The sequence below is a fragment of the Barbatula barbatula genome (assembly GCF_947034865.1).
Source record: "Barbatula barbatula genome assembly, chromosome: 13".
Classification (NCBI taxonomy): domain Eukaryota; kingdom Metazoa; phylum Chordata; class Actinopteri; order Cypriniformes; family Nemacheilidae; genus Barbatula; species Barbatula barbatula.
This window is the reverse complement of record NC_136776.1, coordinates 16529069-16556984: the sequence shown is the minus strand read 5'-3', so window position 1 is coordinate 16556984 and position 27916 is coordinate 16529069. Positions and strand designations below refer to the sequence as shown.

The following is a 27916-nucleotide window of genomic DNA, read 5'->3' as shown; positions in this document are numbered from 1 at the left end:
AGACTGATTGTGACGAACTTTTAACAAGACGTAGGTCCTTTAATAAATTAAAGAAAATAAGCATTTTAAGAGAAACCTGGAACAATCTAAAGGCTCCATGAATCACGTGACACGTGGAAATTTTGAACTTCAGATGTCACGGCTCTCTCTCAATGGTTCTGGGTGAGATAAAAGTCATGGGTCTAGAACAGCAATGTGCCCTACATATTGAAATAAATATGACATTCATTACGATTCGATACTAACTCCTATTTATAACACGGCTATCCGGAACGTGTTATTCTCCAAAACACCCACATAACACATGGCTCAATTGAGATGTTATTTACAAATGAATAAATGAAGTTTTGTATTACATTGTTTCTTGAAAGGCTGCTACGATGTTTTTTCCACTTGCTGAGGGTTTGCATTCACCCTTAACAAAATATTTCAAGTCAACATGTGCCAAGTGGCAATGATATAACATGTCCTGATCATCCGGGGTCTACATTGTATTATTCTGAACTTCTCTCAAACAAGGTCAGTGCGGTGGGATTCTCACTCTACAAAGGTTAAAAACCCTTGAGCTGGTGCGGTTGCATCACAGTACACTGACGCAAGAAAACTCACAAAAGAATTGATATCTACCTTTTTACAATTTATTTAATTGTCAGAGGAATTATTGTAAGTTGATTATATCAATACAATACTATTAAGCAGAATCTAGGGTCTTGCTTTTTCATTGCCTCATTTCCCATAAAGCACAACAATTCTTTTATTTGTTTTTAAGAGTCCCATACAAAGAGCACTTTATATTTACACACACTATTTGTTTAGCAGCGCCACAGTTTGCTGAGTTTTCAAAACAGTGTTTATGTTGACGACTGGACCGTGCCCTGTAAACCCTAACTTCAGCATTAATCCTGATAGTAACATTATTTCAAACAATTACATGTTTAAAATAAACTTCAAATGTTGATTTTGGAAATCACAACCTAGGAGAACAAGCTGATTTTAGTGTTTTGAGCAAATTCAATTTATAAAGCCCTGAGATGACCTTTTGAAATCTACAAAGCTATTTTAATGTGAATAAAGAAAAGTATTTGATTACTTTAGCCTTATTAGAAAACTCATGTATTTGAAACATACTAAAAATACACCAATTTGGTTTTAAACAAACATCATACATCACATACAAAAGTCCTTCCCAGAACTGTCAAATATTAACTTTGTTAAAGACTTTGTTGGATTTCTTCATCTCCCAATGTGAGTCAACTAACAGAGATCATGAGATCAAGTCTTGCTACTTTATCCCTATGGATATTCATCAGTATTGATGCTACGACACAGGAAGGTAAGGCCTTTTTGAGCATTCCATGTAAAGAATGACAATACATTTTAACAGCAAGAATGAAATGCAGATGTAAAGTAAGAATAATTGTGTCTAGGTCAGTGGTTCTCAAACTTTTTTGGTCATTCCCCACTTTAGACAAGGGGGAATTGTTTCAAGCCCCACCTGCCCCCATCGCCCCAACACAATGCTAATGAAATGCGCAACAAGCTTAACATGTTCCAATTTATTGAACTAACAAGTAGTATCAGAGTAACAAGTTGTATCTAAAATACAAACTATATACATCAAATAACAGAAAGTTCTAAAATAAAGAAAATAAAAGTGCAGCTGTGTCATAATAACTTTCATGAAATAAAAAAATAGAGAAAATAAAAGTGCAGCTGTGCACTACTAATTTCAAAAATAGAAAATATATAAAAGTGCCATTTTGAAATCTGTAAAAAAAACATTTAAATATGGCTGCGAAAGTTTGTTCCGTTACAATTAATATGCCGATGTCACGTTATTTTGGTACTTCGGTTCCAGGTTACGTTTTTCTCGGGGTCTCATATCTAATGTTCTTTTAATATAGACTCCATGTAGACTAGTAATGATTACCCCTTTAATGTTTCCATGGCGACGCGTCATATTTGTCACGTGACACACCGCAGCCACACCTTATGACAGATCGCCTTAATTTCTTTTTTATTTCAAAATATTCACAAACTTGCTTACCACGTCATCAACTATCTGATATTCCGATTCACAAAAATGTGTAAGTGAGTGTGTTTGGTCATTTATAAATAATCTTGATCTATACGTGAGACGGGTGCCACCATGTTTCTTTGCGACGCAGTTCAGAGAGTTTTGTCTGTCATCAGTTTCTCCCGAAATACATGCAAGAAAGTGGCCGGTGAACTCAGAGAACTTTAACTCTTGTAAACTTTATAGTTACTTCCACTATGTTTGTCTGATGTGAATAACACACGTCGTCAAATTATATTTGAATTGATTGTTATTGCTGCTTCCACAGACACGAGTGTGTATCTTACAAACTCCAAATGTATTGTTTTACTTGTGCTTATGTGTATTTAAATGGCTAAAACCTAAAAAAAAAAAAAATATTAGGTTGAAAACACTGCATAGTTGTGATATATGACAGCGCTGAGCTCGTCCGTCTCTAGCTCAGCGCAAACCAACGCGCAAAAGCACTATTTGAATCTGGTAGTCACTGAACATTCTAAATCTCATATCTGGGACCATATTCTCATGGGCACGTAAATAATATCCCATATATGGGACCAAACCGGATACCGCTCAAAAGGTTAACAATTTCTGTAGCGAGGTAGGCGGGACGAGAGCCGGGATTCGAGTCTGGTGCGTGAATGATAACGAGCGTCAGCTGTACGCGCACCGTACTATTGGTTTGCGGCACCAGTGTAACAAAGTTCCATGAAGGGAAGGAAGGAGGCGGGAACCGGCGAACATGTAACATCTTTAATCTAATGAAATAAACAAGGACGTAAAAGACAAACACAAACACAATTTCCGGGCCCGGTCCTCTCTCGCTGACGGTCCGGCCGCTCGTCCACTTATGGTTCACAATCCCCTCCGTGATACCAGACCAGTGCGCGTACAGCTCGTTATCATTCACGCACCGGCCTCGAATCCCGGATCTCTCCCCGCCTACCTCACTACAATTTTATTTGTAACCATGAATACAAAATGCCGGAAGATTTGATCTCACGTTTCCATGTAAGGCATAAAAAGGAACATTTCCTCCCGTTCGGCGCGCCCCACCTGTCACGTCTCTATTCCCTACCAGTGGGGCGCGCCCCACAGTTTGAGAAACGCTGGTCTAGGTGAACTCCTAAAAGCAACCAAATGTTTGGATTTGTGACTGATGTGTCGTTCTTTATTTGTCTATCAGTGTGTCCTGAGCCCCCAGAAGTAGAGAATGCTCAAATTTCTCAAGACTCCATGAGATCCAACTACATTAATGGTGATGAAATAGACTACATTTGCAATGATGGCTACGTTTCTCTGCGGAAAATCACCTACAGGTGTAAAAATAACATTTGGTCTAAGCAGCGTAGTGCGGAGTGTACACGTAAGTTTATGACATCTCTTTCTAAACTGAATATTAGGCTTATATTTGGTAAATGTAACAACATTTTGTTTCTTTAATACACAGATAACGTTGTTATGTTTTACAATATTATATAATTAATGATAATATTATATCATTATGTGAACTGGATAAAATGGCAAACTTCAATACTCACACATCAAGCAGTATTTGGCATAAATTTTAACTAGATTTGGACACCACACTCATAAGTATCAAAAACATTATATATAAAATATAAATTAAAACACAGCAATATAAAGAGAAACATAGATACAACGTTTTGAATGCAAGCGCAGTAAGTAAACAAAACATTTAAATTTCTAACTAACTAAAAATAACAAAAAATATTGTTTTTTCTGAATTCAGTCAAACGCTGTGAGCCGCCGGCAGATATTCCAAACGGCCATTATATTATTACAAAGGGCAAGGGCTTTTTCGTAGGATCTACCATTGTGTACACCTGCAAAGATGGGTAAGACTTCACAGGAAATCAGACTGAATCTACTGATAAAGTATTTTTACTATAAAATATATTTTGTTTTCAAGCTACCAGATGATGAGTCGAATTTATACCAGAACGTGTCGCCCGACCGGATGGGACAATCAGTTACCCGTGTGTGAAGGTACCGATGAAGTTTACTATAACAATGCTCCAGTAACAATACAGCCCCAACCACCACCAAACAATTACTATAGTCCAAGAGAGTCACTCCCACCAGCACAGTGGCAATGGGACAAATGGTGGGGATAGGCTCATTCCGCGGATAGGCTCGATCCACTGGAGAAGTAAGGGGAATAGAGCAGAGGTTGTTACCCCCTCACTGAAGGACTGCTCAACGAGACAAATCTCTCGGTGAGAGACACTAGATTACCAGCCGTAAGACGGCTAGGAAGTCCCGTTGAGATAGCTCCGAAGGAGGGTAGATCCCCATAGTGAGATGAGTGCCGGTGGTGGAGGGTGGTGCAGTCCGGGACGCCAACAGGAACTTTGGAGAAGTAGAGAATAGGCTAACGAGAACTGAGGGAACTAGGTTAACTGCTGGAGATATTACTACACAAGACAAGATACTTTTAACTACAAGAACTAAAGCCAAGACGGCAGAGAACAGCGTTCAGAGGTTTACCTTGTGACGGTCCGACAAGACAAGAGAACGAGAGGGTCTTAATAGGGGAACCTAACAAGGCTCAGGCAGCGAGAAATCAAAGATAAGGATGATAATGATGGCCAGAAAGAACTACAGGTGAACAGGGTGAAGTGGTGATGAGAACCTGGTGAGGGAAAAGCCTGACAGGGGGATGAGTGAGGTAGACACCGGACATACGGCAAGCTGACAAAAACACTAGTACGTGCCTCCGAAAGAACAACCACAGACAAAGTGACAGGAAGGTGACAGGAAGGTGATGCTTCACTGTTAATAAGAATAAAGGATTCTGAAGAATCCATTGAAATAAAGAAAACAAGGCTTCAAAGTTATAGTTTGCAATAATTGTAAATGTAATTTTATATTATGTTTTTAAAATCTCTATTTGGTCAAATCCTCCTATATTATTATTTTGCTTGTGGCTATATAAATAATATAAAGATCCAACACAAAGTCAACAGTGCCACAGTCAAATATGCCCTAAAACAGTTAAGCAAATAATTCAATTAAGTTTGACCCCTTTATTATGCTCGTTTTATTCAGAAATAACCTGTGAACTCAAGAATGTAAAATATGGAATAGAAAATATTACACCAGAGGGAAAAACTTTCTTTCGAGCTGGAGAGACGGTCCGTATTACCTGCTCTGAAAGATTCTTGCTGTTATTTACAAAAGAAAGCACAAAAACATTTCACTATTTATTACATCATATCATTTACATTCTAATACTGTGATGAATTTGTTTTCCAGACATTACCTGTGAAGCACCAAACATCCCAAATGCAAAGATTGTGAGTCGTGAACGCACTAAATACGATGTGTCCTCAAGAATAGAATACAAATGTCATCCAGGATTCGAACCCGAGCAACTTATACAAATCACATGTAATTATGCAGGCAAATGGATAAACAAACAGGACTGCGTTGGTAAATCATGTTATTATCATTCATCTAAACACCCTCAACATCTGCGTATTGATATCAATGAGACCGTATTTATATACTTCACAGAAAAGGAAGGATCTTGCATTACACCAATTTTGGAAAATGGGTACATTGAGAGAACCCACCCTACAGAGGACAGTATCTTTTATTCATGCAACACAGGTTATAAAACCTTCTCTGGGAACTGGTGGGGAGTAGCGACGTGCAACAACGGCCGTTGGTCAAATGAGCCGCAATGTATCTGTGAGTGTGTTTTGAATGTTGTGTTCAACACTGACATCTAAAAGAAAGTAACGCTGGACAATCTGCAGAAATTGTATGTGATTGTAAGTGAACACATCATCACAAAAATCAAGTGAATGCGTCAGCAGTGGACTGGAAATACCAACCTGTCAATTTGAGCATCTTTCGATATATGAACTGTTACAGAGGTAGCACTTCATAACACATTTTGAAGACAAACTTTATGTTGGCTTGACAAAGCCTAGCCCAAAAACTTAGTATAATAATTTTTTAAGTTTTTAAAATGGTTAAACATTTAGCTTTAAAAGTGTTTAGTCTGAAAAACAGTTGTAGAATGAAGATAGCACATATTAACTTATTTTACATAAGGTTAACATGGGCACAACCTACACACGATTTTGAAGTGTAATCTTACAGAGGCTGCCTGCGGCTTTTATTGTTGTAACCCACATTTTTCGACAAAATCCTCGTCCAGAGTTTTTACTCAAAGTTCAGCGCAATGTTAAGTCCACCTGAAGTTATTTTCCACCTGCTCTACGAGCATCGTAGGGCAGATCGCACAAAAAAGTCATAGCATGTCAGAGCCTGTGTGAATCTTGTCTTTTTCAGTGGATGAGGAGGGTTGTGTCAGACCTCCAAAAGTTGAAAACGCAGTCATCATCTCTAAACCTGAAGAATGGTATTCATATGGATCCCATGTGATCTACAGATGTCGAAGACTTTTCACAATGAAGGGGAATAACAGAGTTTCTTGCCACAATACAGGTTGGGATGAAGCACCAAAATGTGAAGGTGAGCTCTCATAAATAGTCATATAGCTAATCTAGCAGAGAATATTTACAGCACTATAAAAATGTGAGAAGGAGTTTTAGTCCTTTCTCTCAAATAGTGTTTTTAGAGAAAATCTTGAGCGCAGACATTTTACAGTAAAATAAATCGGACAAAATCTTGACAAAAAAATGTCTGCATAACACTTATTTCTGATTTATTGTCAGCTTTTTGTTCAAAGCCTCTTTTGACAGTAAACAATTCCAAACTTATTGATGAAATCCAAGATGAGAGGAAATATTCACATGGAGACACAGAACGCTATGAGTGTGATGATGGCAACCGCATTCTTTAACCAAACTAAAATCGAAGTAAATATGGATGTAAATCCTAAAAATTCACTGTGTGAACGTGACTGTACAAAGGAACGTATCAAATGTAGATATATTATACAATATATAACGGCATTAAACAATATATTTTTGTACATATATATATTTTACTATATATTGTACAAATTTGCAGTTTGTGACGCGTTTAAATGAGAAAAGTCTATACAACAACTTCGAAAGTTTCACATACAGGTGCAATGAACCATATGACAAAATTCCAGAAGGAACTTTGATGTGTAAAGGTGAAAAATGGATTGGAACGATTGACTGCACAAGTGAGTCACATTTACAAATGATACATAACAATACGTCTGAAAACTCATTGAAAATTTCTATTAAAAGCAACATTTTTTGAATTCTGCTAATAAATCATTAGGGCTGGGCAATCTTCCCAAAAAGTTTATAACAGTTTTCATAACAAAGAATCTCGTTCAGGGCAGGGGTAGTAGTCTACGATCACACTCTTATGAAGGAAAATTACAAAACTTGTTAGCAACCGCCATTTTTAAGACACAATCAGGCTTTAAAAGAAATCACAAAACGGTCATAATTGGCATAATTCAATGATTTAAAAAATGTATAACACAAGGGTGCCCTATTTGCTCTGTACACCAGGTGCAACCACTCAATTGTTCTCTTCCTTCGATAAGATAACATGTTCACAGACAACTCAAAAACAGTGAAACAAATTAAACGATGCATGCATTACTTATAAGCAACTTATAGGATTACATTAGGCTTCCATTCAATTCAACTTCATAATATCTAACATATAAAAAAAATTATAGTACAGATACTCACAAAATACTGCAGGTTGGTTCAACATCTTGAAATGCTGCAGACTGATCAGCAAATCTCTAACATCTGGGTACCACGAGAACATTTCGAAAGCACACAGAGCTCTGCACTTCTGCTGTGCTCATGAAAGCAAACATAACGTACTCGGTTACTAAAGTAAGCTCGGTTCCCTAATTGGGGGGGAACGAGTACTGCGTAGCAGGATGCTATGGGGAAAACCTCTTTTTCTCCGATGACTGAAGCTTTTCAATAGTGCAGTGAAAACTGCACGGCCATTGGTCTGAGAAAAGTAAAACTTTAAACCAATGGCAGCAAAGCTGCACGGACCAATGGCTATGGCACCCGCCAAAATGGGCGGGGCATATGGCTATATAAGCAGACACATCGCTGTAGTGTCCTCAGGTTACTTTGACTGAAGCGACGACCATCTGCAGCTTGTAGCACGGCCAGGAACGCAGTACTCGTTCCCGTATCTCAGGGAACCGAGGTTACGTATGTTACAGAGTACGTTCCCTATCGATACTTACTCGTACTGCGTAGCAGGAGGCTATGGGGAACCAGTATAATCACGCCGTGCTACAAATGGAACAAAAAACACCAGTTAGTCCAGGAGCCTTGGCTCGGGGACAGGGTATGGAACAGGGAATCCCTGCTGAAGGCGGAAAAGGCCAAGCTAATAGGTGGCCTAGTCCGGCTGATTGTCCCAACAGTGTGCTAGGTGCTGGTGTGGTTTGAGAACTGAGGTTCAGCAGCCTAATTTAAGTAGAAAGGACCCGGGCCTGGAGGGCCGGAATGTCCAGACTGTAGAATCTGGTAAATGTGGACAGCGAAGCCTAGCAGGCTGCCGCACAGATATCCTCTATGGAGACACCACTAGACCAGGCCCAGGAAGAGGCAATGCCTCTTGTGGAATGGGCTCTAATTTCTGTGGGACATTGAAGGCCCACAGAAGAATATACCAGCGCAATAGCCTCAACTATCCATTTAGACAGTTTATGCTTCAAGACCAGGGATCCTCTGATGCGGTCACCGAAGCACTCAAAAAGCTGATTCGACCGCCTGAAGGGGGCGGAACGCTCAATGTAAATTTTTAACGCTCTGACTGGGCAGAGCAGGTTCAGCTCCAGGTCCCGCTCGGAGGAGGGGAGCACAGAGAGCGTAATTACCTGTGCTCTGAACGGAGTAGAGAGCACGTTAGGTACGTAACCGGGCCTTGGTTTGAGGACAACCGTGGAGTCATTAGGCCCAAATTCAAGACAGGAGGGGCTCACGGAGAGTGCCTGTAGGTCGCCCAAACGCTTCACCGATGTTAGCTTTAAAGAACGGTGGTCCACAGATTGCAGAGGCTCGAAGGAAGAACTCTTCAGAGCCCTCAGGACCGTGGGCAGATCCCATGTGGGAACTGTAAGGGGGCGAGGGGGGTGTAGCCATCTGAAGCCCTTCAAAAAACGAAAGATAAAGTCGTTCTTGCCCACTCCTTTGCCCGCAATGAGGGCATGTGAAGCTGAAATGGCTGCCACATAGACCTTGAGCGTGGAAGGGGAACAGCCTTTATCCAGCAACTCTTGTAAGAAGGACAGAATTAGCGATGTATCACAGGACACTGGGTCTGAGCCACGTGGTATACACCAGCTCGCCGTCGCACAGAGCCCCCCAACCTGTTTTGGAACTCTCGGTTTCAGCCAGTATTGAATGGGCGCATTCTCTGGAACCCCTTGAGGGGGTGTGAAACCCCTGGTTTGAAGGAGGCCGCGAGCTGCCGAATAGCCAGAGCACGGTCTGGCGAGATTCTGGCCGTCATACAGGTTGAATCGAAAACTGTCCCCAGGAACAACATACATTGACTGGGGGACAGTGCGCTCTTGGCAAGGTTGATCCTGAGCCCCAGGCATTCCAGATGGCTGAGGAGGAGGGATCTTTGGGACCTTAGCTCTTCCTCCGACTGTGCTAGAACAAGCAAGTCGTCGAGGTAGTTCAGAATGCGGATTCCCGCCTGCCTGAGAGGAGATAAAGCCGCAACCATGCATTTCGTGAAAGTTCGGGAGCCAGTGAGAGTCCGAATGGGAGGACCATGCATTGATATGCAACCCCCTCGTAGGCGAATCTCAAGAATCATCTGTGACAGGGGGCTATCTGGATGTGGAAGTACGTGTCTTTCAGATCCAGGGAGAAGAACCAGTCCTCTAGGCGTATTTGTGAGAGGATCTGTTTCAGTGTAATCATTCTGAAACGGCATTTCATAAGGGGGTGGTTCAGATGTCTGATATCGAAGATGGGGAAGTAGCGGCTGTAGAAGCCCGACTCGGTTTGTTCTGGAGGAACTGGTTCTATGGCTCCTTTGTCCAGTAAATTCCTTAATTACGTGCGCAGAACGTGGGAATTTGCGCTCTGCACTCGGGTGGGGATGACCCAGCGTAATCGCGGGGGTCGACTAGCAAACTGGAGTGAATATCCTTGATATATTATTTACAGGACCCAATCCGAAGCACCATGGATGGCCCGCCAGGCCTTGGCCCGTGTTGCAAGAGGTTGGGTGCAATAAGGAGGTATGCCGCCTTTTGGGGGCTTGACTCCAGAGGACAGTGGAAGAGGAAGATTGCTCTTTTTTTTGACAATGTTTGTGTTTATTTATTTTTTTGCTAAAACAGCAGTATGATGTGCGGTCATTAGAACAGACCCTGCACTCACACCATGAAACAAAAATTAGTTTTTGCCGGCACCCGGAACTGAACGGGGTGACATAGTCTGTGCTCCTCATCTGCTATAAATGTTACTGTTTCCAAATATATAGAGACTGTATGTGTCCCACGAATAATACTACAAAGTAATTATTTTGACAAAAATAATTCATAAAGTTCGGCATACTTAATATTAGATCACTAAATTCAAAAGCAGTTATTATAAATTAAATGATCACGGACAACAGTTTTGATATACTCTGTCTTACCGAGACCTAGCTCAAACCAAATGATTATTTCGGTCTAAATGGGTGTACCCCACCAAGCTACAGTTATATGCATGAGCCACGTCCGGTTGGTCCGGTTGGTGGTGTCGCTACAATATTTAGAAACATTCTTACTGTAACTCAGAGAAGAGATCATATATAAAAATCATTTGAAGTGCTTGCGTTGAACATAATTATTCCTAACAATTAAAAAAAACATTGCTTTCTTTTACATTGGCTACGGTGTATAGACCCCCTGGTCCCTATACTGATTTTCTGAAAGAGTTTGCGGACTTCCTATTGGACCTATTGGTTAACGTTGATAAAGTACTAATTGTCAGAGATTGTAATATCAACGTACATAGCGCTAACGATGCATTAGCTGTGGCGTTTACAGAACTACTACACTCTTTTAGAGTAATACAACACATTAAAGGACCCATTCATCGATTTAATCATACATTAGACCTGATTATATCTTATGGAGTCGATCTAACCAATATAGATATTATGCCTCAAAGCGACAATGTCACCGATCACTATCTTATAACAGGTACATTGCGCACAGCAGGAATCAGCCCTTTAACTCGTTAATGAAAGGGGAGAACAATTACCCGTTAACTCTCTTAAAAACCATACCAATAAATAAAGAATCGAGTGTCGTCTTCCTTGTGTTCGTCTCCACTGAACGAGATCACGGCAGTGGGCGCTGATCAGGCTGGGAGAAACGAACCGGCGAGATATCTCTCTGTGGAGAAGGCGAGGCACGCTGAGTGGGCGTGAGCTCGCGCTTCCCTGAGCACTTAGTTCCTCTACCCTGCTGCTTCATCCGCACAGAGGTCTGTGGGGGCTGAAGCGGTATGGATTGAGGGGCGGATTCGCTCTCTGAAAAGAAAGCTATCTGCGAGCGCTGAGAGAAGAGACTCCTGCTCTCGCAGTGAGAGCATTCCGTCTCTCTGAGAGCGTCTTCAGCGTCGGAAAGTCCCAAGCATGAGACGCACTCGTCGTGCCCATCAGCAGCGTGTAGGTGACCCCACACGAGTGACAGGGACGACACTGCATTCGCAACAATGGCGCAGGAAATTTGCTCCGAAATTATGCGTTTTTAGTGTTGCCGGTTAGCAGCAGGGAGAAGACCGGCGCTGCCATGTAGCGAAACTGCTAACTAGCCGTTGTGAAGCGAAGCCGCTGAGAAGCGAAAGATCGAGTCGTCGCTGAAAGGAGAAGAGATCCTGAGGACACTACGGCGATGTGTCTGCTTATATAGCCGGATAGCGGCTTCTCGTATCACTGTTATGCTGTTGACACCCAGATCTATATCTCGTTTCACCCAGACGATACCACTGTAGCAGCTAGCATAACAGCCTGCCTAGATGACATCTCAGCTTGGATGAAAGAGCATCACCTGCAGCTGAACCCAGCCAAGACAGAACTACTCGTGTTTCCGGCACGCCCCACGGTCCAACACAATCTCACCATCCAGCTTGGAGTCATATTTGATGAACAGCTGTCCTTCATTGATCACATTGCTAAGACAACGCGATCATGCTGATATGCCTTATTTTCACACCCTACTACACTCCTACACCCCATCAAGAACCCTGAGTTCAGCAAACGAGCGGCGCCTTGTAATGACTTCTTAGAAGGGCACTAAATCCCTTTCCCGCTCATCCTTCACGACTCCTTCCTGGTGAAACATTCTTCCCAATGCGGTCCGGTCAACCACATCTCACAACCTAAAAAAAATACTGAAAACACACCTCTACGGCTAATACTTGACAGATGAAAAAAAAAACAGGTAGTGGTCTAGTTTTTGTTGAAACTAGTAACTTTGTATTAGCACCTTTTGTACTATTGCTCTTTGTATGACATATAGCTTATTGCTCCCCGAACTCTTCGTAAGTTGCTTTGGATAAAAGCGTCTGCTAAATACCTAAATGTAAATAGCCATAAGCCTTTTGGCGGGTGCCATCGCGATTGGTCCATGCAGCTTCGCTGTTTTATTTTTCTCACACCAATGGCCGTACAGTTTTCACTGCGCTATTGAAAAGCTTCAGTCATCGGAGAAAAGGGAGTTTTCCCCATAGCGTCCTGCTACGCAGTACGAGGGAAGTATCAATAGGGAACTAGCGTCTTGCAAATAGCTTTGTAGTTCGGTTTGTACTTTGTCAAGACACTTACATACCGCCATTTCAACTCCTCTGTTAACCTTGACAGCTGTATGTATGGAATTCATAGTATTTAATATGCGAGAAATACTGCTCACACGGATATGAAAAGTGAAAATCGACACATCAATACGAACGCGTTGAAGTTTGCTTCAATCTGATCAACGGACACTTTGCTGCATGGTTTTTCTTTAAAACGTTTTACTTGTGATTATAGCGAGGCAACAAGTTCTGTATCATGCGCCACAGAGAGCCGTAACTTCCATAAAAGCATGACGCTCGCTCTTCTAAAGTCCTCGCACTCTGGGTATCTTGAATCTGGCCTGCGGGCGCGAGAGCTTCCCATAGATGCGTTGTTTGACGTTGAATAGTTTCGTGACACATGCGCTGCATGTATTCAAACGTATGTACGATGTTTTTAGCAATCAAATGATGGTGAAGGGTGAGACACCTGTCGAGTCACGTGGTTTTTGAAAAGAGCCACGTGGTTCCCGACCACAGACCTAACCCAACCACCACAACCACCTCTTAACCCCCCATCACCCAATCGTGGGTCTCCAAGATCTCGGTTTGAAACTTGTATCACTGTTTAGTTTATCATATGTATAATCTGCAAACAAAACATCCTAACGGCAAATTAAACAAGTTGTATTTACCATGAACTGTAGTATACTGCTTAATCTTTGTCTTTGATACTGTGATATCATTAGGTAGCATTTGTCCTCCACCACCTCTAATAAAAGATGGAGATTATATCATTGAGGATAAGAAAGATGAGGTCATCACAAAGGTATCATACTCTTGCCAATCTTACTATGTGCTGAAAGAACAGAAAAAACATTACAGCTGTAGGGATGGGATATGGGACACCCCTCCAGAATGTCTGAGTAAGTCATCTAATACCATATTATTGTCAATCCTGTTATGAAGTTTATTCTGATGTCTTTAAATCAGTTTGTCTCTCTCATAGAGCCTTGCAAACTAACACCTGAGATTTATATGGAGTACAACCTACGTCCCGTCCAAGATAACTACATAAGGCACAGTGATGAAGAGATTGAATTTGATTGTAAAAAGGGATGGCATGCTGGAGGTTTCCTGAGATTAGATTATGTGAAAGGGACATGCTCTGATGGGAAGATAACTATTAAAAAGAAATGTGAGTACGTGTTAGTCTGTTTTCACTTCACACATTAATGACAGTGCTGTAGTCACACTGGACATCTGAATGTGTTTTTATCAAAGATCAATTCTGCATTTTATTTAAGTGATGTTTTACCATAATAAATGTACCCACAGTACCCACAATAATAGTGTTTTTATCCTTTTCTTAAGGTGATACAAAAGAAATATTTGGATAGACTTGGGTTAAGACTGAGGTAATGCAACAATGCAAGTTCACAATGAATTTAAGAGAAATGTAGAAGTAAAACATTTATACCAACCAACCTGTAATGATGTATTTTCTGTTTCATTATATTTTGTATTTAGACCTGAAGATTTCTGATGCACCAAAGCATTAAGATGGACAGACACATGAGACAGAGACACAGAGACAAGAACACATGAATGCATTTATGTTGCTGAAATCTATATGCTCACCATAAAGTTTCATGGTTTCAAATAATCTTTATAAAATTCTCACTTTGGAATAAAGATTCACATTCAATCTGTTGCAGTGAGTTTGGTTTATCATTCAGTAACATTCTCCTTTTTTATTAACACACAAATACTAACTATATTGAAACCTTTAATAATACTATCATTATTTTATTATAATGTACGTTTCTTTAAACAACATGATTCTGTTACTTGCCGAGCAAAAGCTCAATGACTGTGGAGGCCTCGTGTTGAGAAACTCTCTGAGACTTTTGAATCAGATAAATGAATTCTATAATCTGACAAAAGTTTAAATATATACACCAATATCATGCAATCCTTCATTTGAACCTTCTCAGATTGATGGAGCTTTTTTTCTGGATGGAGGAAAAAAGGTTTATGTCGTATCGGAGATCTATCTATAGAGCCACTATGGTTCCCAATCTTTTCAGTTCAAGTACCACCTTTAATAAAACAGTTATTCAAAGTACCAATGACCGCCATAGAAAAAATCACATGAATAAACATTAAAATGAATAGTAGATCTGTGAATCTGTATCTTTACACCTAAATTCTAATGTGTTATCAACAATACAAACACTTTCTCATTTGCCTGCTGTCTTCAAACTAACTACATTTTCCATGTTTTTTCACAAAAACTCAGTCGAATCTTCGCAGAGGTGTTATGCAATGGGGATCATGCCATTTTGGTTATATGTTCAGTGGCCTAGAAGACGGGCACACACTACACAGCCAAAAATATAATTTACGGTGTAAAGAAATGGGATATTTTTAGAGTTTGCTACCGGAACCCCTGACGCATATGAGCGTGAGGTCCGGCTATGACCCAGCGCAGGATCGCATCTCTCCGTGTCTTCTGTGCTGGGAGACCGATAAAGAGAAACAGCTTGTTCCACACGTGATTCGTGAATGTGTACACCGTTTTACAAACTTTTGTCACTCTCTGAATGTTTGGGCATTTTAATGTGAATTAACACGTTGTCTGTAAATGCACGTTCTAAGACTGAACTTTATGCTATATGATACAAAAAATTATAATAAAGTAATATATCCAAAATCACTGCATATAGCAAGCAATATGACACTTTCAGAACTTGTCATTCTTGTCAGGAGGACGGAGAAAGAGTGTGCAGGGAAAAAAAGGAGAAAGGGCCTTTATGACGGTTTAAATGTTAAGATGCTTTATTGCGTTCCTCCTTTACATGCGGAAAATAAAGTAACTTTATTGGTAGTTCATTGGTAATGAAGGTGATGTATTCCCGTTTGTAAAAACTATTCATTATTATCAAGTAGTTTTAAGGTTATGTGGTCTAGTATTGTATGGCACAGCATTGTTACGTGACGTTCAAGGAATATGTCCATTCATTTGACTATTTGTGGCTTGTGTTTTGAATATTTTCCTCCGCATTTCAGACATTTTACCTATACACATTTATTATTTTTTATTATAAAGGTATATTCTGTTCTGAACAAATTCTGTAAATTCATGTGTTTTGGTGCGTCAATGTTTTTTTGTGCTTAGTTTCAGCGTTATATTTTCTGTTTGATATATTGTAAAGGTTAATAAGAGGAAATAAATAACACAAGTTTATTTGATTTAGAATCTGGTTGTTTCTTGTTGTCTCTATTTCACCCTGAAACTGAAGAGAAACAAACACAAAAGAAAGTATTTAGCAAAGATACAGGTATCCTACAAAGGTTTTTCAAGGTTAAGGTTGCATGACTTTTGAATTATTCATTTCTGTCCATACAGTTCAACTTCCATGTCAATGTAGACGGGATTTAGCTCTTCTTCAGCTTCTGTTCTCTGGCATTTTTTAGCAGGTTTTACTTTACAATAAAGACTTATTTTAAATAACACTGTGTATTTGGATTTGTTTAGATTCTGCAATGTTTGTCAGCACACAACCCTGAGCAGAAAATCATTCAACTTTTTACCAGTCAACTGTCAATCTTTGCTAGGAGACTACATTACTTCATTCCATTAAAACAGGTAAACTGCTATAAAGATTTTCTACATTTACACAATATATTACAGGCATCATGTTTTATACTATATTTACTGACTACTGTATTTACACATTTGGATAAAGGTTAATATTTAAATTCATATTGAAATAAACTAATATTAAACATTCTTTAATATTTGAATAGCTTATATTTGATAATAAATTGTACTTTCGGTCATGTTAGCGCCAACATTGTTTTATTCTCTGTTTATCCACCTATAGACTTTCTTGCAACAAACACCAACGGCTCACATGTTAAAACACATTTAATATCTAATTTATGCAGGAATTGTTGGCACAGTTTATTTGTACTATTTTATTTTACTATCATTATTTAAAAAACATCATTCCTCGTGTTTTATACATTCTTCAAACATGTAAATCTTCTGTGTAAAAAGTATTAATCCAAGGACTGCTTATGATGTTCTGCTTACAGCTTAACATGAAATCCTGCAAGATATTTCTCTTTATTCTTCTTTTGACATGGAAGGAAATCACAACAAACACTGAAGGTAGGGCTGTTTGTGTTCTGTGCCAAAATCAGACCAAACTGTGGCCTCGGAGTAAACTGATTATTGAAAATGCCTGTTGGGATAATCCATATCCACAATGTGAAGGAAAAGGTTTATTGAACTTTCAAATGCTTAACACTATGTTTTTATGTGACCTTTTCTGATTTGTAGTTTTGTTTCCAGTCAAATGTAGCCACGTCTTAATACAATACAATTAACAAAATGTTCCTATTGTACAAAACTTGGTTTCACTGGGTTCAAGCACTCTGGGTTTTATCCTTTTTTTTTCCCGTTTATTGGCAGTTTTTTGTTCAAAGCCTCTTCTGACTGTAAACAATTCCAAACTTATTGATGAAACCCAATATCCACATGGAGACACAGTACGCTATGAGTGTGATGATGGCTATGAATCTATAGGAGAGACCATCGCCAAATGTGACGTGCACACTTGGATTTACCCAGAATGCATTAGTCAGTCAAGTTCTATAAATCCTGTAATTTGAATATAATATATGCACATTACATGTAGATACATGTCTTCATATACATGACATATTATCCAGTATATGCAGGCATTGTTATTTATTTAATACAGGAATTTATGAAGCATTTTTTGCTGCCATATAAAAAAGAGATGGACATTTGAACTAAATCATGAAAACACTAAATAAATAAAGTTGCGAAACGGTACATCACTGCCCGATTTTTCATATGTGTACAGCTGCAGTAAATGTTATAAATTATGCTAAATGTTCAATACATGCATAAAGAATGATCATTGACACATTCGGTTCCCTTTCCGTTGGTCTCTCGACGTTGTTTCGAGACTGACAAAATGGGGTTTGACTTGAGAACCTATCATCTCCGTTTATACTTTTGAGAAGGCCAATGAACTTGGCGAATGGGACAGCGTGACCATTCATTCTCCTTTTTGTTCTTCGGAACCTGCAAGGCTTATGCTGAGTGATCTTAGATTCTTTCTACTGGGTCTATGAAGCAAAGCAGCGGAACTCGTCCAAGCGTTTTGCCACTTCCCCTGTGCGTTTCGGTAGTTGTTTCTAAATGGGCAAATTCTCCTACAGCGAGCACATGTCACCAGGCATGTCTCGCCGCTGTAGTCTTGGGTGCGACCGTTCCCAGCATGCTGAGGTAGCAATCGTGGATACGGTAATGCAGTCATTGCTGGTTGTTTGCGTGGACACAGCCACAATATCGTCTTGGATGGCAACATTGGATGGCGTCTTTCTGACATCAGACACTGAGGACTCGCAGCTTGCAGCTTGAGCCCAGGTCCCGCGTCCCGCATAGGGGCCAGTTTCCCGGAAAGGCATGAGGAGCATGAAAACCTGGAGCGCCCTCTTCGGGGTGTTCACGGTAGATGAGCTTGGTTGCCCTGACTTCCCTCGACTCTGGAGCACCTAAGGGCAATGTCGGTAGCCCAGATAGAGCATGCTGTTACGGGACCTTCTGAAGCTTGTAAGCTCTCGTCATCGCTGAGGTTGGACAATGTGCACTTTGGTGGTCTGAGGCAACTTGTGCAGATGTGAGATTACAAGAAAGCCAGCTTTCTAAATGCATCCATTGCCCACTTACTCCCAGGGTGCCCATGACATGCAGCAGCCTCAACTCGATGTTGCGCATCCAACTTTCGCAGCCATCCGCACCCTCCATTCGTCGGTGCGTCCGGCGGCGAAGACTTTAGGCAGGTGAGTTAGCAGACCCGCTTGCCACCTCAGGGCCTCGCCCTCACGAGACAGCCATGCTGCCCACAACAGAACATCCCCCCACAGGGGCAATGAAGCAGATCCCCTCGCTAGCTCCTTCATCATGCTATCTAGCTGCACGCCAGCATGTCACGACGAGTAGTGAGGACGATCCGGTTCATCAGGCACCCTGCCCAAGTTACCTAAGTCAGAGGTGAGAACACTCCCGTGCTTCGGTCCGAGGTTACCACCCTTCTGGAGAGGGGGGCGATCAATGACGATCGCCAGAGTGGGGGGCAATGCCGGACGAACGCCAGAGCAGAAGGGACCGCAGCATCGCGCTCTTGCATAGATCATTCAAATGGGGACATACCTGACAAAGAGATGGACGAGGAGTTATGAGCATACTTGAGCCACGAGATCTGTTGGCTGCAGGAGCTGGGATTGTGGGACGTCAGACAGCGGAGTCTTCATTCTAGATTCTGGTGGGCTCACTCACACTGCCAGTTGGACTGGGGATGGAAACCTGAGGACAGACTCACAGAGGCCCTATCTGTCTGCAGAACTCTTTTCAGAACTGGGAGGTGAACTGAGGACCCCAATCGGAAATGATGTCGACCAGTAGACCGTGGAGAACCAACAGCTGAGTAAACTCTTGGGCGAAGGGGATCTTGGGCAAGGGAACAAAATTGACCGCCTTGGAGAAGCGATCCAACACCATAAGGATGATGGTATTAATCGCCAGAGGGTGAAAGGCCAGTGACAAAATTCATGGCAATGTGTCACCAAGGGCAGGAGGGGATGGGAAGAGGATGGAGTAGACCAGCCGGTGGTCGATGGGACGGCTAACATTGAGCACACACTGAGCAAGCAAACACAAAGCTCTGGCGCACGGAAACCAAGGTTCCCTGAACCCCTGAAGGACGTCAGGGCACAGTGCAGCGCAGTGCAGTCGGCATGAACACCCTGCATGCCGGACACTCATCCGGCACTTGTACCTCTCAACCAGCCTCGGCCACTCATTGCTTGAGACTCCAGGTTACAGCCCCAACTACCACCAAACAATTACTATAGTCCAAGAGAGTCACTCCCATCAGCGCAGTGGCAACGGGACAAATGCTGGGGATAGGCTCATTCCACGGATAGGCTCGATCCACTGGAGAAGTAAGGGGAATAGAGCAGAGGTTGTTACCCCCTCACTGGAGGACTGCTCAACGAGACAAATCACTCGGTGAGAGACACTAGATTACCAGCCGTAAGACGGCTCGGAAGTCCCGTTGAGATAGCTCCGAAGGAGGGTAGATCCCCATAGTGAGATGAGTGCCGGTGGTGGAGGGTGGTGCAGTCCGGGACACCAACAGGAACTTTGGAGAAGTAGAGAATAGGCTAACAAGAACTGAGGGAACTAGGTTAACTGCTAGAGATATTAATACACAAGACAAGATACTTTTAACTACAAGACCTAAAGCCAAGACGGCAGAGAACAGCGTTCAGAGGTTTACCTTGTGACGGTCCGACAAGACAAGAGAACGAGAGGGACTTAATAGGGGAACCTAAGAAGGCTCAGGCAGCGAGAAATCAAAGATAAGGATGATAATGATGGCCAGAAAGAACTACAGGTGAACAGGGTGAAGTGGTGATGAGAACCTGGTGAGGGAAAAGCCTGACGGGGGGGATGAGTGAGGTAGACACCGGACGTACGGCAAGCTGACAAAAACACTAGTACGTGCCTCCGAAAGAACAACCACAGACAAAGTGACAGGAAGGGAACCCGCGTGACCTGGATCACAACAAATTTAAGTTTTAAAGTTATAGTTTGCAATAATTGTAAATGTAATTTTAATATTATGTTTTTAAAATCTCTATTTGGTCAAATCCTCCTATATTATTATTTTGCTTGTGGCTATATAAATAATATAAAGATCCAACACAAAGTCAACAGTGCCACAGTCAAATATGCCCTAAAACAGTGAAGCAAATAATTCGTTTAAGTTTGACCCCTTTATTATGCTCGTTTTATTCAGAAATAACCTGTCAACTCAAGGACGTAAAATATGGAATAGAAAATATTACACCAGAGGGAAAAACTTTCTTTCGAGCTGGAGAGACGGTCCGTATTACCTGCTCTGAAAGATTCTTGCTGTTATTTACAAAAGAAAGCACAAAAACATTTCAATGTCAGGATGATGGGCAATGGGACAGCCGTCCTACTTGTGCGGGTGAGCATACAGAGAAGCTTTTATTGGACTTATTGCTTAACTCGTTGTATAATTGTTTTATTATAAATCTTGAATAACAAATCTTCTTACAGAGATTAGATGTGAAATTCCACGTGACAGACGTCTTTATTCTCCAAGTTATTACTTCGATGGAGAAATGAAATTGGATGCGAAAAGATCTTACAGGTGTTTGTCTCGATATCGTCAAACGGCAGAGATGGCCACATGTACAAGAGATGGTTGGAAACCAGATCCACTGTGTTCTGGTACTGTATGTCTTTCTATCCATCCACAATCGGTGCTATTAATACATCATATCATGTACACAGCAATGTATTCGTGAGTGTTTTTACTGAATCAGATTTCTCAGCCCAGTTGTAAATTTTACTTTAATATATTAAGTGACAAAGTAAACTATATGCAAATTTATTGAAAATCAGTATTGAGAATGATTTGCTTGGGTAGTATTTACTAAACCTCAAGAATATATTTTTTCAGTGGAATGTGTTTGTTATGAAAATGTGTTTGTTGGGTTTACAGCGGAGGACACATGTGGTGTTTTGCCAATTGTTCAACATGGAGATCTAAAAGAAACAATCGCTGGACAATCTGCAGAAATCGTATGTGATCCAGGATACAAATCATTAAAAAAATCTATTAAATGCGACAAAGGAACATGGGAACCAATAACCTGTTATGGTGAGCCTGTTACCTATAAAACTACAGTAATAAAAGTATTAACAAAGTATAGATATATATAGTATAGCTTTATGTTTGGCAAAATGCAAATGTACCACATTTGGAAGTCATGTCGGATAAATAACATTTAAATGTAAAGTAAATAAAGGTGTGATTTTTCCCTTTTCTAGTGGATGAGGAGGGTTGTCACAGTCCTACAAGAGTTGAAAACGCGGTCATCATCTCTAAACCTCAAGAACGGTATTCATCTGGATCCCATGTGACCTACAAATGTCACATAAAATTCAGAATAAACGGGAATGACAAAGTTTTTTGCCGCAATTCAGCTTGGGACAAAGCACCCACATGTGAAGGTGAGCTGGCATTTATGACCTCTTCAGGTAGTAAGCAATGCCAATCTGGAACAAAGAAATCGGACAAGAATATTTACCGAATGCGCATGTGTCGAAGTGCTCTGGTGAACACGCACCATAGACTGAAAACACACAGGAGAATATATTGAATAAACTTGTTAGTTTGTTTCGTTTTTCACACAAAAAGCATTCTCGTCACTTAAAAAAATACAATTGAGCCACTATGAGCGGATGGACTTGAAAAATCACAAGATCATGTGGTTGAGTAAAAAATTACAACATTTTTATTTTGAGGTGAAGTTTTCTTTTAAGGTTCCTCGACATCACCACCGCCAAGCCTCCGAAAACGCTTTCGAACTTTATAAAAAATGTGTTCCCTGGAAAGTTATCATCTGTGAATGAATCCGCATCTACGTTTTAAGAGATTTGTGTCCATGTTGCATTATTTGTGAGCTTTATATGCGCGATGACGTGTAACGTCCCCGCCAAAGTAAGTAGACACCTTTACAAACTTGTTAGTAACCACCATTTTAAAGACACAATCAGGCTTTAAAAAAACAGTGTGTTTTAGGTCATGGAATAAAACGTTAGATAGTTTTTTTAACCACAGACCTTATTTCATGCGATTTACCCAAAATAGTTACTCAATAAACAAAGCTAAAACAACAGAACTACGGGACGTGTGAAGGGACAATCTGGGTGTACTATTCTAAACCGCATTTCGATGCTTTACCTTTCATGGATTTATGGCCCTGTGAGATGCATTACCTTTTTATTCTGAATAAATATATTGAAGAACTTGACATTCAAACGATGTTATGTAAGATCTAAAGTAATTCAATGATTTTAAAGATTTATAACAGAAGTGTGCCCTATTTGCCCTGCACAACAGCTGCAATTGTTCTCTTCCTTCGATAAGATAACATGTCCACAGACAACTCAAAATCAGTGAAACAAATTCATCGATGCATGAATTACTAATAAACAATTTATAGGTTTACATTAGGCTTCCATTCAATTAAACTTCATAATATCTAACATATAACAATTTTTAAACGTGCATGTTCCTATAGCACGGATACTCGCACAACACTGCAGGTTCGTTCGACTTCTTGAAATTCTGCAGACTGATCGGCAAATGTCTAAACTTCTGCTCTGCTCATGAAAGCAAACATAACTAGCGTCTTTCAAACAGCTTTGTAGTTCGGTTCGTACTTTGTCAAGACACTAACATACCGCCATTTGAACTCCTCTGTCAACCTTGACAGCTGTATGTATGGACTTCATAGGATTCATATGCGAGAAATACTGCTCACACGGATATGATGAGCGAAGATCAGCACACCAATACTAACGCGTTGCAGTTTGCTTCAATCTGATCAACGGATACTTTGCTGCATGGTTTGTCTTTAAAACGTTTTACTTGTGAATATAGCGAGGCAACAAGTTCTGTATCATGCGCCACAGAGAGCCCTAACTTCCATAAAAGCATGACGCTCGCTCTTCTAAAGTCCTCGCACTCTGGGTATCTTGAAACTGGCCTGCGGGCGCGAGAGGTTCCCACAGATGCGTTGTTTGACGTTGATTAGTTTTGGGACACTTGCGCATAGCACTGCATGATTCATACGTATGTACAATGTTTTTAACAATCAAATGATGGTGAAGGGTGAGACACCTGCAGAGTCACATGGTTTTTGAAAAGAGCCACGTGGTTCCCGACCACAGACCTAACCCAACCACCACAACCACATCTTAACCCCCCATCACCCAATCGTGGGTCTCCAAGATTTCGGTTTGAAACTTGTGTCACTGTTTAGTTTATCATATGTATAATCTGCAAACAAAACATCCTAAAGGCAAATTAAACAAGTTGTATTTACCATGAACTGTAGTATACTGCTTAATCTTTGTCTTTGATACTGTGATTTCATTAGGTAGCATTTGTCCTCCACCACCTTTAATAAAAGATGGAGATTATATCATTGAGGTTAAGAACAACGGGGTCATCACAAAGGTATCATACTCTTGCCAATCTTACTATGTGCTGAAAGAACAGAAAAAACATTACAGCTGTAGGGATGGGATATGGGACACCCCTCCAGAATGTCTGAGTAAGTCTTCTAATACCATATTATTGTCAATCCTGTTATGAAGTTTATTCTGATGTCTTTAAATCAGTTTGTCTGTCTCATAGAGCCTTGCAAACTAACACCTGAGATTTATATGGAGTACAACCTACGTCCCGTCCAAGATAACTACATAAGGCACAGTGATGAAGAGATTGAATTTGATTGTAAAAAGGGATGGCATGCTGGAGGTTTCCGGAGATTAGATTATGTGATGGGGACATGCTCTGATGGGAAGATAACTATTAAAAAGAAATGTGAGTACGTGTTAGTCTGTTTTCACTTCACACATTAATGACAGTGCTGTAGTCACACTGGACATCTGAATGTGTTTTATCAAAGATCAATTCTGCATTTTATTTAAGTGATGTTTTACCATAATAAATGTACCCACAGTACCCACAATAATAGTGTTTTTATCCTTTTCTTAAGGTGATACAGAAAATATATTTGGATAGACTTGGGTTAACACTGAGGTAATGCAACAATGCAAATTTACAATGAATTTAAGAGAAATGTAGAAGTGAAGCATTTATACCAACCAACCTGTAATGATGTATTTTCTGTTTCATTATATTTTGTATTTAGACCTGAAGATTTCTGATGCACCAAAGCATGAAGATGGACAGACACATGAGACAGAGACACAGAGACAAGAACACATGAATGCATTTATGTTGCTGAAATCTATATGCTTACCATACAGTTTCATGGTTTCAAATAATCTTTATAAAATTCTCACTTCGGAATAAAGATTCACATTCAATCTGTTGCAGTGAGTTTGGTTTATCATTCAGTAACGTTTTTATTAACACACAAATAATAACTATATTGAAAACTTTAATAATACTATCATTATTTTATTATAATGTTTATTTGCCTGTACGTTTCTTTAAACAACATGATTCTGTTACTTGCCGAGCAAAAGCCCAATGACTGTGGAGGCCTCGTGTTGAGAAACTCTCTGAGACTTCTGAATCAGATAAATGAATTCTATAATCTGACAAAAGTTTTATTATATATGTATTACCAATATATACTGAATCATGCAATCCTTCATTTCATCCTTCACAGATTGATGGAGATTTTTCTGGATGGAGGAAAAAAGGTTTATGCCGTATAGGAGATCTATCTATAGAGCAACTATGGTTCCCAATCTTTTCAGTTCAAGTACCACCTTTAATAAAACAGTTATTCCAAGTACCAATGACCGCCATAGAAAAAATCACATGAATAAACATTAAAATGAATAGTAGATCTGTGAATCTGTATCTTTACACCTAAATTCTAATGTGTTATCAACAATACAAACACTTTCTCATTTTCTCACACTGTCTTCAAACTAACTACATTTTCCATGTTTTTTCACCAAAACTCACAGTCGAATCTTCACAGAGGTGTTATGCAATGGGGATCATGCCATTTTGGTTATATGTTCAGTGGCCTAGAAGACGGGCACACACTACACCGCCAAAAATATAATTTACGGTGTAAAGAAATGGGATATTTTTAGAGTTTGCTACCGGAACCCCTGACGCATATGAGCGTGAGGTCCGGCTATGACCCAGCGCAGGATCGCATCTCTCCGTGTCTTCTGTGCTGGGAGACCGATAAAGAGAAACAGCTTGTTCCACACGTGATTCGTGAATGTGTACACCGTTTTACAAACTTTTGTCACTCTCTGAATGTTTGGGCATTTTAATGTGAATTAACACGTTGTCTGTAAATTCACGTTCTAAGACTGAACTTTATGCTGCATGATACAAAAAATTATAATAAAGTCATATATCCAAAATCACTACATATAGCAAGCAATAACAGACTTTCAGAACTTGTCATTCTTGTCAGGAGGACGGAGAAAGAGTGTGAAGGGAAAAAAAGGAGAAAGGGCCTTTATGACTGTTTAAATGTTAAGATGCTTTATTGCATTCCTCCTTTACATGCGGAAAATAAAGTAACTTTATCGGTAGTTCATTGGAAATGAAGGTGATGTATTCCCGTATGTAAAAAACATTAATTATTATCAAGTAGTTTTAAGGTTTTGTGGTCTAGTATTGTATGGCACAGCATTGTTACGGGACGTTCAAGGAACAAGTCCATTCATTTGACTATTTGTGGCTTGTGTTTTGAATATTTTCCTCTGCATTTCAGACATTTTACCTATACACATGTATTATTTTTATTATAAAGGTATATTCTGTTCTGAACAAATTCTGTAAATTCATGTTTTTTGGTGCATCAATGTTTTTTTGTGCTTAGTTTCAGGGTTATATTTTCTGTTTGATAAATTGTAAAGGTTAATAAGCGGAAATAAATAACACGAGTTTATTTGATTTAGAATCTGGTTGTTTCTTGTTGTCTCTATTTCACCCTGAAACTGAAGAGAAACAAACACAAAAGAAAGTATTTAGCAAAGATACAGGCATGGGTTGGTTTAGTCAGGCATGCTTAAGCACCCCTAAAAAGAAACTCAGCACCCCTAAAACTTGGAGTAAGAAATTTTGTTATTCTAAAAAAAAATCGTCTTTTACAAGGATAAATAATGTGCAAAACACACTCCGTAGTTTTTTGTTTAAAATGTATGTGTTAAGGATGAAAATGAAACGTACTCGGTTACTTACGTAACCTCGGTTCCCTGAGATACGGGAACGAGTACTGCGTAGCAGGACGCTATGGGGAAAACTCCTTTTTCTCCGATGACTGAAGCAATTCAAAAGCGCAGTGAAAACTGCACGGTGATTGGTTGGAAAAAAGCAGAGCTTTAAACCAATCGTAGCGGAGCTGCCGGACCAATGGCGATGGCACCCGCCAAAATGGGCGGGGCTTATGGCTATATAAGCGGACACATCGCCGTAGGGTCTTCAGGTTACTTCGACTGAAGCGACGACACAGCAGCTCGTAGCACGGCAAGGAACGCAGTACTCGTTCCCGTATCTCAGGGAACCGAGGTTACGTAAGTAACCGAGTACGTTCCCTATCGATACTTCACTCGTACTGCGTAGCAGGACGCTATGGGGAACAAGTATAATCACGCCGTGCTACAGATGGAACGAAAAACCTAAATGGTCTCGGAGCCTGGGCTCGGAGACGGAGTAAAGCAGGGAAACCCTGAAAGCGGTAGAGGCCAAGCTAGAAGGTGGCCTAGACCGGTTATCGTCCCAAAGTAATTAAGTGCTGGCGTGGCCATAGCCATGGCTCAGCGACCTAATTCAAGCAGAAAGGACCCGGGCCTGAAGGGCCGGAACGTCCAGGTTATAAAACCTTGTAAAAGTGGACGGCGAAGCCCAGCAGGCCGCCGCACAGATATCTTTTATAGAGACACCGCTATACCATGCCCAGGAAGAGGCAACGCCTCTAGTGGAATGGGCTCTAATTCCCGTGGGGCATTGAAGGCCCAAGGAAGAGTAAGCCAGCGATATAGCCTCAACTATCCACTTCGATAGTCTATGTTTCGAGACCGAGGACCCTTTGGTGCGGTCACCGAAGCACACAAAGAGCTGTTCCGACCGTCTGAATGGGGCGGAGCGCTCAAAGTATATTCTTAACGCTCTGACTGGGCAGAGCAGACTAAGCTCTGGATCCCGCTCTGAGGAGGGGAGAGCAGAGAGCGAAATAACCTGTGCTCTGAACGGAGTAGAGAGCACCTTAGGTACATAGCCATGTCTTGGTTTGAGAACGACTCTGGCGTCGCCAGGCCCAAATTCCAGACAGGATGAGCTCACAGAGAGAGCCTGTAAGTCACTCACACGCTTCACCGATGCTAAAGCGAGAAGCAGAGCGGTCTTGAGCGTCAAAGGACGGAGGTCCGCAGATAGCAGCGGCTCAAAGGGAG

The 27916-nt window shown here is 40.7% G+C and overlaps 1 protein-coding gene across 1 annotated transcript; it reads left to right on the top strand.

The window, feature by feature from the left end:
• Nucleotides 1-1224: 1224 nt before the first annotated feature.
• LOC306902841 (complement factor H-related protein 1-like) lies at nt 1225-26420 on the top strand. The gene is made up of 11 exons (XM_079471705.1): nt 1225-1333; nt 3243-3422; nt 3810-3915; nt 3990-4066; nt 5336-5512; nt 5597-5773; nt 6383-6565; nt 23893-24069; nt 24153-24341; nt 24517-24560; nt 24673-26420. The coding sequence occupies exons 1-10, from the start codon at nt 1267-1269 to the stop codon at nt 24540-24542; spliced, it is 1359 nt and encodes a 452-aa protein (XP_079327831.1). The 5' UTR covers nt 1225-1266; the 3' UTR covers nt 24543-24560; nt 24673-26420.
• The last annotated feature ends 1496 nt before the right edge of the window (nt 26421-27916 follow it).